Source organism: Nanorana parkeri, unplaced genomic scaffold, assembly GCF_000935625.1.
Source record: "Nanorana parkeri isolate BGI_ZX_2015 unplaced genomic scaffold, ASM93562v1 scaffold2696, whole genome shotgun sequence".
In the NCBI taxonomy this organism is placed as follows: domain Eukaryota; kingdom Metazoa; phylum Chordata; class Amphibia; order Anura; family Dicroglossidae; genus Nanorana; species Nanorana parkeri.
In genome coordinates this window covers 100,937-116,790 of record NW_017308964.1, presented here as the reverse complement: position 1 = coordinate 116,790, position 15,854 = coordinate 100,937, and the positions used below count along the sequence as shown (strand labels likewise).

Here is a 15,854-nt window from a genome sequence, read left to right as displayed (position 1 = left end):
GTGCAGGAATTGGGGTGATATTAGAGGTGAAGGTGCAGGAACTGGTTGTTGGGATCACAGAGCCCCTCCAGCTCCCTATACTCCCTATGTAGTGACCTGTAGACATCTCTATGGAGGAAGATCCCCAGAGAGAGTGCCATGAGAGATGGATGTTACCAGAGAGAGAGAGTGCCATGACCCCCCTCTCAGCCCATATAATCGTCACCACTTGCGCGGTGTGTTTCCTCTCCTCTGAATGAAGCGATTGTCACACTTTTACTTAAGGTAATGACAATGGAGAGTATAATTGAATACGGTTAGGTAAGGATGTGGGGCCCCTCAGGAGCAGGAGCCTGTTGCAGGAGCAGGGGTCTGTTGCAGGAGCAGGGGTCTGTTGCAGGAGCAGGGGTCTGGAGTAGGACTCAGGAGCAAGAGTATGGAGTAGGATTTGGAGCAGGCACAGGAGCATGAAGCAGTAACAGGAGTCTGGTGCAGGAGTCTGGAGCAGGAGCTGGAACAGGAGTCTGGAGCAGGAGCTGGAACAGGAGGCTGGAGCAGGAGTCTGGAGCAAGAACAGGAGCAGGAGTCTCGAGCAGGAGCATGGAGCAGGAGTCTGGAGCAGGAGCATGGAGCAGGAGTCTGGAGCAAGAACAGGAGCAGGAGTCTGGAGCAGGAGCATGGTGCAGGAGTCTGGAGCAGGAGCATGGAGCAGGAGCATGGAGCTAGAACAGGAGCAGGAGCATGGAGCTAGAACAGGAGCAGGAGTCTGGAGCAGGAGCATGGTGCAGGAGTCTGGAGCAGGAGCATGGAGCATGGAGCTAGAACAGGAGCAGGAGTCTGGAGCAGGAGCATGGTGCAGGAGTCTGGAGCAGGAGCAGGAGTCTGGCGCAGGAGCAGGAGCATGGAGCTAGAACAGGAGCAGGAGTCTGGAGCAGGACCACAGAGAAGGAGCTTGTAGCAGCAACAGGTTGCAACTGCTACTTCTAATCCACCATTTCAGAGATGTGAGTTCCCAGAAAAGTGCCCTCGCTCACCCCTCTTCACCAGTGACCCCATCCCCCACCAACAGACGTGTGTCATTAAGTACCAGCGGTCAGTTGGAAGGCTGAGAGAGATGTTAGGTGCCCATAATCTGAGCTGATCTACATTTACTGGTCCTCATTAGTTTTCAGTGTATAGACTGCCCCTGAGTACCGCCCCCCTAAGCAATGGCCTTCTTTGGCCATAAGGAAGGGGCATCCATCACCCAGACGCGGCGGCGCGGAGTCACTGATCTCCAAAACGAGTCTTCTGTAAATGTCAGTCTACGTAAGACCTCCGACGTGTCTTCAAAGGCTTCCCACATCCGAGCCCATGGCCAAAGAACAAAGCCCATGGAAAGAATTGCCCAGCTGGGAGACATTTTCCTACTCGGTTCCTCCGGCCAGGTGGTCTTCTGTGGAGCCGGTGACTAATGATTTAGGACTAGTATGCAGGTGGCTCCATTCATACATCATTGTGTCTTACCATGCCTGTTGTTCATGGCCTGCGTCCAATGACCACAATGAGGTCTAAGGACGAGGTAATGATGACTAGTGAAGCCCAGATCCAGCAAAGTTCGATGTGACACCAAGACAAAAATTGAGGCAGATGGGGTCACTGGGAACAGGAAGTGACATAGAGGACCGCGTGGAGGTTCTAGCTCTTCTACACCCCTCTACCAGTAGTGTTTTTGCTGCTCTCCGTGTCCTCATTGGAGAGATTTTGCTTCATTTTCTGTTCCTCTGAAACCCACCAATTAGGGCAGTAAGTGGGCGAAATTCGACCTACCGGGGGTACATAGAGTAACGAAAACCTGGCACAGGTTCTAAATCTTCCTCATTCCATCAAAAATACAAGGTCTTGACTAGAGTTAGACCAGGGTCCATGGTGCAGACCAGGTGGTGGAGGTGACTTGTAATTGGAGACCAGGGTCCGTGGTGCAGACCAGGTGGTGGAGATGGCTTGTAATTGGAGACCAGGGTCCATGGTGCAGACCAGGTGGTGGAGAGGGCTTGTAATTGGAGACCAGGGTCCATGGTGCAGACCAGGTGGTGGAGAGGGCTTGTAATTGGAGACCAGGGTCCATGGTGCAGACCAGGTGGTGGAGAGGGCTTGTAATTGGAGACCAGGGTCCATGGTGCAGACCAGGTGGTGGAGAGGGCTTGTAATTGGAGACCAGGGTCCATGGTGCAGACCAGGTGGTGGAGAGGGCTTGTAATTGGAGACCAGGGTCCATGGTGCAGACCAGGTGGTGGAGAGGGCTTGTAATTGGAGACCAGGGTCCATGGTGCAGACCAGGTGGTGGAGAGGGCTTGTAATTGGAGACCAGGGTCCATGGTGCAGACCAGGTGGTGGAGAGGGCTTGTAATTGGAGACCAGGGTCCATGGTGCAGACCAGGTGGTGGAGAGGGCTTGTAATTGGAGACCAGGGTCCATGGTGCAGACCAGGTGGTGGAGAGGGCTTGTAATTGGAGACCAGGGTCCATGGTGCAGACCAGGTGGTGGAGAGGGCTTGTAATTGGAGACCAGGGTCCATGGTGCAGACCAGGTGGTGGAGAGGGCTTGTAATTGGAGACCAGGGTCCATGGTGCAGACCAGGTGGTGGAGAGGGCTTGTAATTGGAGACCAGGGTCCATGGTGCAGACCAGGTGGTGGAGAGGGCTTGTAATTGGAGACCAGGGTCCATGGTGCAGACCAGGTGGTGGAGAGGGCTTGTAATTGGAGACCAGGGTCCATGGTGCAGACCAGGTGGTGGAGAGGGCTTGTAATTGGAGACCAGGGTCCATGGTGCAGACCAGGTGGTGGAGAGGGCTTGTAATTGGAGACCAGGGTCCATGGTGCAGACCAGGTGGTGGAGAGGGCTTGTAATTGGAGACCAGGGTCCATGGTGCAGACCAGGTGGTGGAGAGGGCTTGTAATTGGAGACCAGGGTCCATGGTGCAGACCAGGTGGTGGAGAGGGCTTGTAATTGGAGACCAGGGTCCATGGTGCAGACCAGGTGGTGGAGAGGGCTTGTAATTGGAGACCAGGGTCCATGGTGCAGACCAGGTGGTGGAGAGGGCTTGTAATTGGAGACCAGGGTCCATGGTGCAGACCAGGTGGTGGAGAGGGCTTGTAATTGGAGACCAGGGTCCATGGTGCAGACCAGGTGGTGGAGAGGGCTTGTAATTGGAGACCAGGGTCCATGGTGCAGACCAGGTGGTGGAGAGGGCTTGTAATTGGAGACCAGGGTCCATGGTGCAGACCAGGTGGTGGAGAGGGCTTGTAATTGGAGACCAGGGTCCATGGTGCAGACCAGGTGGTGGAGAGGGCTTGTAATTGGAGACCAGGGTCCATGGTGCAGACCAGGTGGTGGAGAGGGCTTGTAATTGGAGACCAGGGTCCATGGTGCAGACCAGGTGGTGGAGAGGGCTTGTAATTGGAGACCAGGGTCCATGGTGCAGACCAGGTGGTGGAGAGGGCTTGTAATTGGAGACCAGGGTCCATGGTGCAGACCAGGTGGTGGAGAGGGCTTGTAATTGGAGACCAGGGTCCATGGTGCAGACCAGGTGGTGGAGAGGGCTTGTAATTGGAGACCAGGGTCCATGGTGCAGACCAGGTGGTGGAGAGGGCTTGTAATTGGAGACCAGGGTCCATGGTGCAGACCAGGTGGTGGAGAGGGCTTGTAATTGGAGACCAGGGTCCATGGTGCAGACCAGGTGGTGGAGAGGGCTTGTAATTGGAGACCAGGGTCCATGGTGCAGACCAGGTGGTGGAGAGGGCTTGTAATTGGAGACCAGGGTCCATGGTGCAGACCAGGTGGTGGAGAGGGCTTGTAATTGGAGACCAGGGTCCATGGTGCAGACCAGGTGGTGGAGAGGGCTTGTAATTGGAGACCAGGGTCCATGGTGCAGACCAGGTGGTGGAGAGGGCTTGTAATTGGAGACCAGGGTCCATGGTGCAGACCAGGTGGTGGAGAGGGCTTGTAATTGGAGACCAGGGTCCATGGTGCAGACCAGGTGGTGGAGAGGGCTTGTAATTGGAGACCAGGGTCCATGGTGCAGACCAGGTGGTGGAGAGGGCTTGTAATTGGAGACCAGGGTCCATGGTGCAGACCAGGTGGTGGAGAGGGCTTGTAATTGGAGACCAGGGTCCATGGTGCAGACCAGGTGGTGGAGAGGGCTTGTAATTGGAGACCAGGGTCCATGGTGCAGACCAGGTGGTGGAGAGGGCTTGTAATTGGAGACCAGGGTCCATGGTGCAGACCAGGTGGTGGAGAGGGCTTGTAATTGGAGACCAGGGTCCATGGTGCAGACCAGGTGGTGGAGAGGGCTTGTAATTGGAGACCAGGGTCCATGGTGCAGACCAGGTGGTGGAGAGGGCTTGTAATTGGAGACCAGGGTCCATGGTGCAGACCAGGTGGTGGAGAGGGCTTGTAATTGGAGACTAGGGTCCATGGGTGAGACCAGGTGGCAGTGGTGGTCAACTTCCTTGATATACTGTAGGGGCCATAATTACGGCACTTGACATTACCAAATGGCCACTCATAATATTCAGTAAATGTAATGTTTCACAGAGTTGTCAGAGACTGCAGACATGCAACAGAAAGACTATAGACGTGCTATATGAGGTTGTCAGAGACTAGAGACATGCAACAGAAGGGCTATAGTCATGCATATGACATGGTCAGTGACTACAGACATGCAACGTAAAGACTATACACATGCTATAGGTATGAGATGGTCAGAGACTACAGATATACTATAGGTGATGGTCAGAGACTAGAGACATGCAACAGAAGGGCTATAGACATGCTACAGGAGATGGTCAGAGACTAGAGACATGCAACAGAAGGGCTACAGACATGCTGCAGGAGATGGTCAGAGACTAGAGACATGCTACAGGAGATGGTCAGAGACTAGAGACATGCAACAGAAGGGCTATAGACATGCTGCAGGAGATGGTCAGAGACTACAGACATGCTACAGGAGATGGTCAGAGACTGGTGATATGCTTTTTGGAATTCTTGGAGACTGGGGATATGCTTTAGCAGACAGTCAAATGCTGGAGACATGTTACAGGAGATGGTCAGAGACTAGAGACATGCAACAGAAGGGCTATAGACATGCTACAGGAGATGGTCAGAGACTAGAGACATGCAACAGAAGGGCTATAGACATGCTGCAGGAGATGGTCAGAGACTAGAGACATGCAACAGAAGGGCTATAGACATGCTGCAGGAGATGGTCAGAGACTAGAGACATGCAACAGAAGGGCTATAGACATGCTGCAGGAGATGGTCAGAGACTAGAGACATGCAACAGAAGGGCTATAGACATGCTGCAGGAGATGGTCAGAGACTAGAGACATGCAACAGAAGGGCTATAGACATGCTGCAGGAGATGGTCAGAGACTAGAGACATGCAACAGAAGGGCTATAGACATGCTGCAGGAGATGGTCAGAGACTAGAGACATGCAACAGAAGGGCTATAGACATGCTGCAGGAGATGGTCAGAGACTAGAGACATGCAACAGAAGGGCTATAGACATGCTGCAGGAGATGGTCAGAGACTAGAGACATGCAACAGAAGGGCTATAGACATGCTGCAGGAGATGGTCAGAGACTAGAGACATGCAACAGAAGGGCTATAGACATGCTGCAGGAGATGGTCAGAGACTAGAGACATGCTACAGGAGATGGTCAGAGACTACAGACATGCTATGGGAGATGGTCAGAGACTGGTGATATGCTTTAGCGGACAGTCAAAGGCTGGAGACATGTTACATGGAACCTCCAGAGATGACTTCTATAACAGACCCCTTACAAGTTTGAGGCTAATGATATTAGCCGTATTTGTGGGAGGAGTCGGAGTGGCTCGTGGCTATTCCAGGTGAGGAGGGGAGGACGCAACGCAGCGATCTTCCGGCACACCACCCCCCCTTCCCCTTTCGTCTGACAATCATTTCACGACTACGCCCCCTTATTCGGCATACTGACCTTTTAAAAAATCATGGCGCACCCCAGGTTGTAGTCGGTTGACGAAGTGGGCGTCATTGGGGTTCGTAGCAGGCATGTTGGGGTTACGGGTGGGACTCCGAACACAAATCGAGGATTCCACGTTCTTGCCCCCCTACAGTGGCCCGCCCCTCGATATTACTGGCGCCACCTTGAACATTTCTCCTAAAGGATGGACATCAGAGGGAAATAAAATAAGGTGCGTGTGGAATAAATAAACCGAACCATTGGACTACGAGGGTCCGTTATAAGGACCACCTTTCTTTTACTGGCCTGAGCAAGCACCCGGAATACTGTCCACGGGGGCTCCCGAATAAGTCCCAGAGGTCCACATGCGACCCTAGACCCCGCAGTCTGGCCCGCCGGGGCGTTATGATAATGAACGTTGTGTCATCTATGTTCTTTATTTGATGTATTTCGTTGTCGGGATGATAACGTTCTATTAAACGCTGCGTCCCCCCTCCTGTGGCGATCGCATCAAACCAGGGGCGGCGAGCAGCCGAGCGGTCACATTTTAATGACCCAGACTGTGACATTGTAACGGAGACACTGCGGCCTCAAGGTCTCTTTGCCTCTCTCTCTCTCTCTCTCGTGCGCCCAGGGGGGACTCCTTAAATTTTTGATTGATGTATCTGTCTCTTCCAACAGGGTGATCGAGAATCAGAAGGACTTGTTGAACCTGACGCAGGCGGACATGAAGAACTTCAGAGAGCTAAAAAATCTGTGAGTACCTCAGGCCCCCTCCGCTTGTCTCCCGGTGGACAGACATTAATTTTTCTTGTCATCGCGGCTCCCGTGGCCGCCAGGGGGGGGGAAGAAAGATGGATGGTTCAGGATGTTTGGGGAGGAGGGAAGTGACCTTGAGTGAAGGGATGACCTGAGAGGAGAGTATTCTACGGGGCAGGATGGGGACCAAGTTCAGTGCAGCTTCCTCCTTGAAGGACACGTGTATTTGTGAAACTCGTATTTCATAGTCAAGTGCCCCTCCTGTTTTGTAATTAAAGCCGGGGTTACATTATGTTCTACATGACGGATCCAACAAAGCATGCTTGTCCTGTCCAGTCAAGGCCTCTTAGGGATACTATACATAGGCATTTGGAGTTTGCATTCCAACAGTTTACAAAGCTTTTTGACGGATGTGGGAAGTAGAGTCTGAGCTGGTCTTATGGAACCGCCTACTAAAGCTGACCTCAACTTAACCTCAAAGGGAGCTCATGTCCATGGATGCTAACCCTTAAAGCCAACCAATGAAGGGCAAGGCACAGGTTAAATTTAAAGGACATGACCTGTTCTATTGGAAACCCAGATGAGCTGCCATTGGTGACCTCCTTCTGAAAATGCTAGCTGCCTAGATTGTATACTTACCCTCAGGCTTTAATACCCCACCAGACTCAATCCAGATTGGGAAACCCCCATATCTTTCCCAGTATAAGGTTTATTTTCATCTAACGACTATAACTGTATAGAAAACTGTAGCTTCCCTCTAAAGAGTGAGTACACAAAACATACATATACCGCATCCCATACAATATATACACAGGAAGTGGGATATCCACATTGCGTTTGCACTTCCTGAGTGGCCTGGAGTGCAGCATAGTTCCATGTTACCTGCCATTTTAGGTTGGGAAGAGGTTGATCCCGGGGTTCTTCGGTGGGATTCGGGGACAAGTTAGTCCATGGGTCCTCAGTTGCTGCCATGTTTTGTATCCACAGGACCATTTCTAACACCGGGCTCAAATATATTTCGGAAGATGCGTTTCAGATGAACCCTCGGATGACTCACATGTAAGTGATCCTTCTGTAGAGCTGATTTGGGTTCCTTTTTTTGGGGAAGGAAATGCAGAGCAAAGAATGGAAATCGTGAGTCAAAAGCAAATTTGCTTCATATTTCCACCTTCAAGAAATTTATTTTATTTGTTATTAATGTCCACCAGACCATTGTGTTCACTTCAGACGGCCAACACGCCAAATCTGAACTCTTAGCTTCAAACTGGGACCCTGTAACCGGACCTGTTAGGTGAATATGTAGAAACAAAACACTATTACTGGTGAGGAGGCATCAACACATGCCACTGAGGACCCGTACCATCCTGCAAAGTTCTCTGTGGGCCCAAAGGGCTTCCCAATCCCGGGGTAGTGTCCGCCTAGACCTCAGGCCCAACTTTGACTCTTGAACACAATCCAATGGCCCGTTAGTAGTCATGACAGTATGTCAATTGGATTATAAGACTGCTAGACCCAAGGTCAAGACCCAAGGTGCACCCAGGAAAAGAAAGATCCAAGGACACACATCTATTTGATTGATACGTAGAGTCTACTTAATACCATTGGGTATACTGGACACCATGCAGTCTGTATTTCCCCTCCATCCCCCCTGACTGGACACCATGCAGCCTGTAATTCCCCCTCTATTTCCTCTGACTGGACACCATGCAGCCTGTAATTCCCCCTCTATTTCCTCTGACTGGACACCATGCAGCCTGTAATTCCCCCTCTATTTCCTCTGACTGGACACCATGCAGCCTGTAATTCCCCCTCTATTTCCTCTGACTGGACACCATGCAGCCTGTAATTCCCTCTCCATCTCCCCCAGACTGGACACCATGCAGTCTGTGATTCCCCCTCCATCCCCCCCTGGAGTGGACACCATGCAGCCTGTAATTCCCCCTCTATTTCCTCTGACTGGACACCATGCAGCCTGTAATTCCCTCTCCATCTCCCCCAGACTGGACACCATGCAGTCTGTGATTCCCCCTCCATCCCCCCCCTGGAGTGGACACCATGCAGTCTGTGATTTCCCCTCCATCCCCCCCTGGAGTGGACACCATGCAGCCTGTGATTTCCCCCTCCTTATGGGTCCTCCCACATTCCAAATACATTCTTGAAGGGTGAATGCCTCCTCTCTAAATCGCCTCAGACAGGTAGGGAGGTAGGGGCCGTAGATTGTAAGTGTAATGGATTTGGCGTGTTGCGTTCCACCCTGGAACGCAGCGCCGACGTGTCCCATAGCGAGACGCGCGGCTTGCGTTCCACAGTGGAACGCAACGGCCGTCAGACGCCGACAGCCCTGTCCAATCAGGGCTGCCCTATTTATACAGGGGAAGAGCATAGCAGCGGCGTTCCACTAAACGAGTGTGCGCCCTGCTATCTCCCCTGGGACGAAACCTACGAGATATCTGCAGACAGAGGGAACCTCTACCCTACAGCCAAGGATCACTGGACTACCCGTGGAGGGTTAATTTTCTTCAAACACCGCAAGTACCCCTAGTCAGAGTACTCTGACACATAGAGACTACTGCCACAGGTTACCAGCCGCATGTGTTGTATGCCAGATTACTATTACCAGGGATAGACTGCTGTTCCATCAAATACTGTTTACACTGTGCTCATAATACGGATATACCAAAACCCTGCTGTAGTCTCTTATACTGCTATCAACAAACATACTTGTATCCCATGTACTACTGCATATGAGGGGTGCTGCATTACTAACGCTACCACTTTACACTTTTATGATCTCAAGGAACACTTCCATATCACTTACAGGTTAAGTTAAAAACAGGTGATACATGATGCTGGTAGCTTCAAAACTCTCCGTTTTATGATTGAGAGCGGCACTGAAGCTCCGACTGATTTCACCCATAATACAACTCCGTCAGCTGGGAGACGAGCTCCAGTTGATGCAAACCGACTCTGCAGTTGAGATCCTGACAGAGCAATTAGGCGCATTACAGTAAGTTCCTCAAGGGCGGGGACTGATATGAGTAAATAATATGTAAATTGATGGTGCAATAAATAAATCCTTCAAAAATGATGGGATCTAACCCTTTTTTAAGCTATCCAAAGGCTGGAAAAAGTTCGGCCAGGACTTCCATTTCAATCACAGTATTACAATTAAGGGGTTTTTATCTCAAAACGCATAAGCGATGGTTGGCACTGTATCTCTCCTTCAATAAACTCATCTTCCATGAGGATGATTATATAACATGTTCTATCTTTCTCCTATAAACTCATGCTGTGAGTTGTGAAGCCTGCGGTCTCTTGTCTGCGGGCTTCCTGGGGATACGTCTGGTCAATCGGTCCGACCTCTATACTGCCATTTAAAATCCATGCATGGTTTAACATGGGATATATCCGGCTAATTAAACTGCGGTTTGTGTGTTGTAGTAATTAGTAGTATTGACTCGTTCAGTGTTCACAAGCCTTGATCCTCGGATAATCCTCTGAGCCGAGAGCGATCGGGATATTGACACGTCAGAAGAAAAGTAAGGCCTGGAGCTATGGATAGCAGAGGAATGGGCGGAAGGCCTGGATTCCCCACAAGGCCACAGAGGCCAGGCCTTGGGGCGGCAGGTCTTCTGTCCTCCCCCCAGCCGCCGAGTCTGTCTCCTGTCCCTGCAGCCGATGTACACAGTGAGAGGGGAGAGCCGTGCTGTGCCGTGCCATGCCGTGCTGTGCTGTGCCGTGCCGTGCTCAGCTGTGACAGGAGTTCATTCCTGGCCTTGGGGCGGCAGGGAGAGCAAATCCGGCCCTGCCTGCATGACAAGGCTGTGAAGGGGAACGAGGATAGGAAAGGGTTAAGAAAAGGTTATAGAAGGGTCACTTATGGGATTGGAGGAAGGGGTCGTTCAGGAGGGGCTTCAAGAAGGTAGTCAGGAAGGAGGAGTCCGGAAGTTTAGTTGGGAGTCCGGCAACAGAAGAAGAACTAGAGAGAGGTGGTCTGTGTCTTTGCGGGTTTGTCACAGCTATGGCTTGGCGGTTTGGATCCTTGGAGTCAGTTGTCAGTGGTTGCATATCTGGACAGGGGGACCCATCCGTGGTGTGGGTGTCCTTCGGTAGTCGTACGGTCAGATGGGTATGACCGGTTAATAGGGATCAACGTGGGTCTGCGGGCAATATAGTTAGGTCCCCGAGGCGGTGTATGGCGGCTGGGGGGGGGGCATTCAGTTACAAGTAAGGCGCCCGCAGACACTGGTCTGTTTAGAGTCCGATTGCCTTCAAGGACCTTGAAACCAAACGAGTTGATACCATACTTAAAGGAGAACTATGAGGGGGGAGGAGGGGGTGCTTTTCACTCACCTCATAGTTCTAGCCGACCTGTGACAATGAGACTGTCACAGGTCGGCTCAGTAGATCGGGAGGTGAGCGAACACATACCGGCGTTCGCTCACCTCTCGATCCTGTCACGGCTCTCTGCCGTGACAGGGGCTGCATTCCCCCCTCCCCGCTCCGATCCTCCAGCGCTGACTGGCGGAGGGGGGCGGGGGAGGGGGCGGGTACACCCTCTAGATAGGCAGAGCCAGCTGTCACTCACACAGCTGGGCGGATCTCAACATCGATGTCGGGATCCGCTCCGGCTGCGGCGGTCTCAGTATACCGCGAGCTGCAGCTCCCTGTATACTGAGCTTAGGGTGACGGGAGGACGCTAGTTTGTGTCCTCCCGTTACCCTAAGGAGAACTATGGGGGAAAGCCCTGACCCCATAGTTCTCCTTTAATACTATAACTTAATTTCCAAAAGTTCCTCCAGGTACCTTCACCGCCATGTCTTCCTGTCGTTGACAATATCCTCGGAGGCTTCTCGTGCTTAGGTGGATTTTGTCTTGTCATTAAAAAAAAATAATAATAATTGGCTTACCGAGCACTTGTTTTGTTGTTCTTCAAAACGATTAAGTGTTTTTCTGGAGCGTTCCTAATTGCGGGAGAGCGATTTTGGCATGGCGCGCGCCGCTAATGGACTTCTCACCGCCCAGTTGATTGGGATGAGTAATTAAAAATAAATAAAAGGCTTTTGGTATTTTTTAAGGTTTGATGGGAACGTATTTCTCTTAGGTACGCATTTCCTGCTCCCCCCTGGATAGCGCACTTCTCCCCCCTTCGCGCACCTACCTGCTGCTTCCTGACTAAACAGGGTCTAGTTATTGGCCTCCGTCGTGGGGATCGTCACAGATCAATCCCATTAACGGTTTCAGTTTAAGCGCTCAGGGGGGATTCACAGCCAATTAGCTCACATATAATTGTTTTTTTTTTCCCCCATAATTATTGTATTGCTCTGTAGAAAAGTAAAGAATGGTGATGGTACATATCAGGGGCGTAACTAGACATCACAGGGCCCCGTAGCAAAATTTGGTATGGGGCCCTGCGATTTATAGTTATGCCCCTTGCAGAGCCCACCTGATATACCAAACAGCCCACCTGAGAGTGAACCTGCCATAGACTCTCTATGGTGGGCTCTGCAGGGTCTCAGGTGGGCTCCACGCCTCTTAACTGTCAGCGCGGTCTGCCTCCGTGGTCGCCGGGCCCCGCCTCCTCTTCCATCCCCGCGTCCTCTTTCATCGTCGGGCCCTGTCTTCTCCTCTATCGATGGGCCCCGCCTCTTCTTACATCACTGGCCCCTCCTGCTCTTAGGTCGCCGGGCCAGGCCCCGCCTCCTCCTCCTCCACCATCGGGCCCTGTCTTCTCCTCTATCGATGGGCCCCGTCTCTTCTTACATCACTGGCCCCTCTTGCTCTTAGGTCGCCGGGCCAGGCCCCGCCTCCTCCTCCTCCACCATCAGACCCTGTCTTCTCCTCTATCGATGGGCCCCGCCTCTTCTTACATCACTGGCCCCTCCTGCTCTTAGGTCGCCGGGCCGGGCCCGGCCACCTTCTTCGCTTTTGATCCATTGGGGAGTCTTCGGCACAAGACCAGCAACCTTGTGAGGGGTGCCCTAGTGAAGATTGGGCTACCCTTTGTCAAGCCCACACCATTACAGGAGACACAGAGGGTATATCTCCATATATATATGGGTCTCAGGTGGGCTGGTCAGGGCTGCATCCCTCCCTCCTTTCCTTCCTCGCTTCTTAGCTCCTCTTACCTGCACATATGGCCTCGTCTGCCGCCGGACCGGCCAGAAGTGACGTCACTTCCAGCCAGTCCGACATCAGATAAGCAGTGTCGCTGATGGGGCCCCAGCTTGTCTCAAAGCAGCTGGGGCCCTGCACTTCTAGGGCTAGGCCTCTGCCTCCTCGCCCTTTAACGTCAGCCAATAGTCATGTAAGGGACTTGGGCGGGCCCCCCCAGGCTGCCCGGGCCCCTTACATGAGTATCGCCCGTACCCCCCTGATGGCTGCCCTGTATATATATGTGGCAGAAATAACAAGCCAACATAAATAACATGATAGCTGTCAGCAAACGCCACCAGGAGCGGGTCTTTGGGTGTCCACTAACATAAAGACTTACGGTAACTAAGATTCGCCCCATCCCTAGCTGCACCTCCCCAACTTGAGGATAGTTTCAAATTGTGTGTATCTGACTTCCTCCGGTACACCAAGCTTAAGTAGATTTGTCAATAGTTGACCAATGGCGAAGTATCATTCCAGATGTCCACTACAAATTCTAGAACCCTGACGCCCAAAGACCCTCTAACCTGCCTAGCTGTGGCCAATGATCATACCACCATCCAATAATGTTTTCCACTATCATTAAAATAGGTTGGACTGCTAAACAACGTCTCTTCTTGAATGACCTCCTAACCAACACAACGGTTCCTATCCCTACGGCACCCAGGGTCCGATTTCCCACAAGGCCAACCAAGGCCCGGCCTCTGGGCAGCAGGGAGTAGAGGGGCAGCAGGGAGTAGAGGGGCAGCAGGGGTGTGGAATTCCTATCTCCTGATGCCCGGGACATGCAGTTCCGGGCGCCGGGCGTGTAGTTGTTTTCTACATTTAGCCCGGCTTTGGGCAATTAGAGCTAAATGTACAGCGGGGGAAGCCGCCGCTTGTTTTGTACAAGTGATCCCGGTGATGTCGCCAAGATCACTTGTATGCAGCCTGCAGGTCTGTGAATCTCCATGGGGGGGTCTGGTGGGTAGGGTTGAGGAACCTAGCCTTGGGGCAGCAGAGAGAGTAAATACAACCCTGATGGCACCTCCCTACTTATCTGACCTATCACTGCCAGCACTGCTACCTTTAATACTGTCCTTGTCCTGGCCCATTTCTTCTCCAATAGTCATACAACCCCTCTGTCCATTTTTTTCTCCCGGCCTAGCTTTCTTTTTGCCATAGCTTCCTTGCAGTAGCTGACATTAAAGCCAAGCCATTCAGATGTAAATGATACCTTAGTGCATATAGTGCCCATATGCACAGCGATATTAAAGGAGAACTATGGGGTTAAGGCTTTTCCTCATAGTTCTCCTCAGGGTAACGGGAGGACACAAACTAGCGTCCTCCCGTCACCCTAGGCTCAGTATATAGGGAGCTGCAGCTCGCGGTATACTGAGATGCCGCAGCTGAAGCGGATCCCGACAATTGTGCCGGGATCCGCCCAGCTGCGTGAGTGACAGCTGGCTCCGCCTATCTAGAGGCGGAGCCAGCTGCACCCGCCCCCTCCCCCATCCGTTCCGCCAGTCAGCGATCGAAACGGGGAGGAGGGAATCCAGTGCCTCCCCTTTCCCGGCAGAGAGCTGTGACAGGATCGGGAGGTGAGCGAACGCCGGTATGTGTCCGCTCACCTCCCGATCTACTGAGCCGACCTGTTAGCTACAAAAAAAAAACACGTTGCACAATTTTTTCCGACGCCACCAATTTTCCCAGCCTTGGGTCACCCTAAAAAAGGAGGTAAATAAATCCCTTCGGAGACAGCTAATTGCAATGAAAGAAGGCCGATAAATACAAAGCAGATACATCGGAATTCAGTTTACAGCCTTGTCCATTTCCTATCGCTCACTTCAATTGTAAATGACAAAGCGGTAAACAGCCCCAAAACAAGCTGGTCCTGGTGTTCAGAGCAGACATCCCGTCACCGTGGTGGGCCTTTGGCAAAGGTAAATGAGGGTTTTTTACGCTGAGGGATGTTTTTATCATGCCGCCAAACACTCATCATCTGTCCGTGATTACGATCAGTGTTTAGATGTCGTAGATTATTGTTTTTCTATTTGTGTTTTGTGTCTTGTTTGGTGCATCGTAGTTCTGCATTGTTTGGTTTTGCAGTTCCGTCTGGGATGCCGTTGGCCTTGGGCCACGAAAACCGAGACCTTGATCTGGGGGTCGAGGTAGCGGCGTGCGTTCCGAATGATTTTCCTTTTCAAGTTTCAGGCTGGAAAAAGGAAAATGATTTGAAAAGAGTTTAAAAAGGCAAAGCAAAAAAAAAAAACAATGCGGGGGTGCAAAGTGCCGTGATCTATAGAAACCAGTCAGAGCGCTCGTGAGGACAGGTACTGATGTTGGAGCAGAAGGCTTGGCTCATAACCAGCTAAGGTTGAGTTCAGGGCTCTGTGAAGACACTTGAGTTCCTCCACATCAAGATGGTCACACCGTGTCTTTATGGAGTTGGCTTTGTACACAGGGGACAGTCATGGTGGAAAGGAAAAGGACCTTCACCAAACTGTGACCACAAGGCTGGAAGATCACAATTGCCTTTTATTCCAAAGGTGTTCAGTAGGGTTGAGGTCAGGGCTCTGAGCAGGACACTCGAGTTCCTCCACACCTCACTGGTCACACCATGTCTGTATGGAGCTGGCTTTGTACACAGGGGACAGTCATGGTGGAACAGAAAAGGGCCTTCACCCAACTCTTACCACAAACCTGGAAGAGCCTTCACTAAAGTGTTACCATAAGGCAGGAAGAACACAATTGCCCTTTATTCCATAGGTGTCCAGTAGGGTTGGGGTCAGGGATCTGTGCAGGACATTTGAGGTCCTCCAAACCAAACTGGTCACACCATGTCTTTATGGAGCTGGCTTTGTACACAGGGCAGTCATGGGAGGACAGAAAAGGGTCTTCACCGAACTGTTACCATAAGGCAGGAAGAACACAATTGCCTTTTACTCTAAAAGTGTTCAGTAGGGTTGCGGTCAGGGCTCTGTGCACGACACTCCAGTT

At 51.8% G+C, this 15,854-nt stretch overlaps 1 protein-coding gene and 1 long non-coding RNA gene across 2 annotated transcripts in view; both read left to right on the top strand.

Annotated features, from left to right (window-relative positions):
* The first annotated feature begins 452 nt into the window (after positions 1 to 452).
* On the top strand, positions 453 to 782 carry LOC108802181. Its single transcript, XR_001942204.1, has 3 exons — positions 453 to 501; positions 643 to 667; positions 745 to 782. It is a non-coding gene; the product is annotated as an uncharacterized LOC108802181 (long non-coding RNA).
* Positions 783 to 6,052: 5,270 nt separating this feature from the next.
* NTRK1 (neurotrophic receptor tyrosine kinase 1) overlaps positions 6,053 to 15,854 on the top strand; it is a 64,754-nt gene continuing 54,952 nt past the window's right edge. Inside the window, exons 1-3 of the mRNA XM_018574048.1 lie at positions 6,053 to 6,195; positions 6,645 to 6,719; positions 7,710 to 7,781. Of these exons, the coding sequence (XP_018429550.1) occupies positions 6,053 to 6,195; positions 6,645 to 6,719; positions 7,710 to 7,781 (290 nt within the window). The remainder of the gene's footprint in view (positions 6,196 to 6,644; positions 6,720 to 7,709; positions 7,782 to 15,854) is intronic.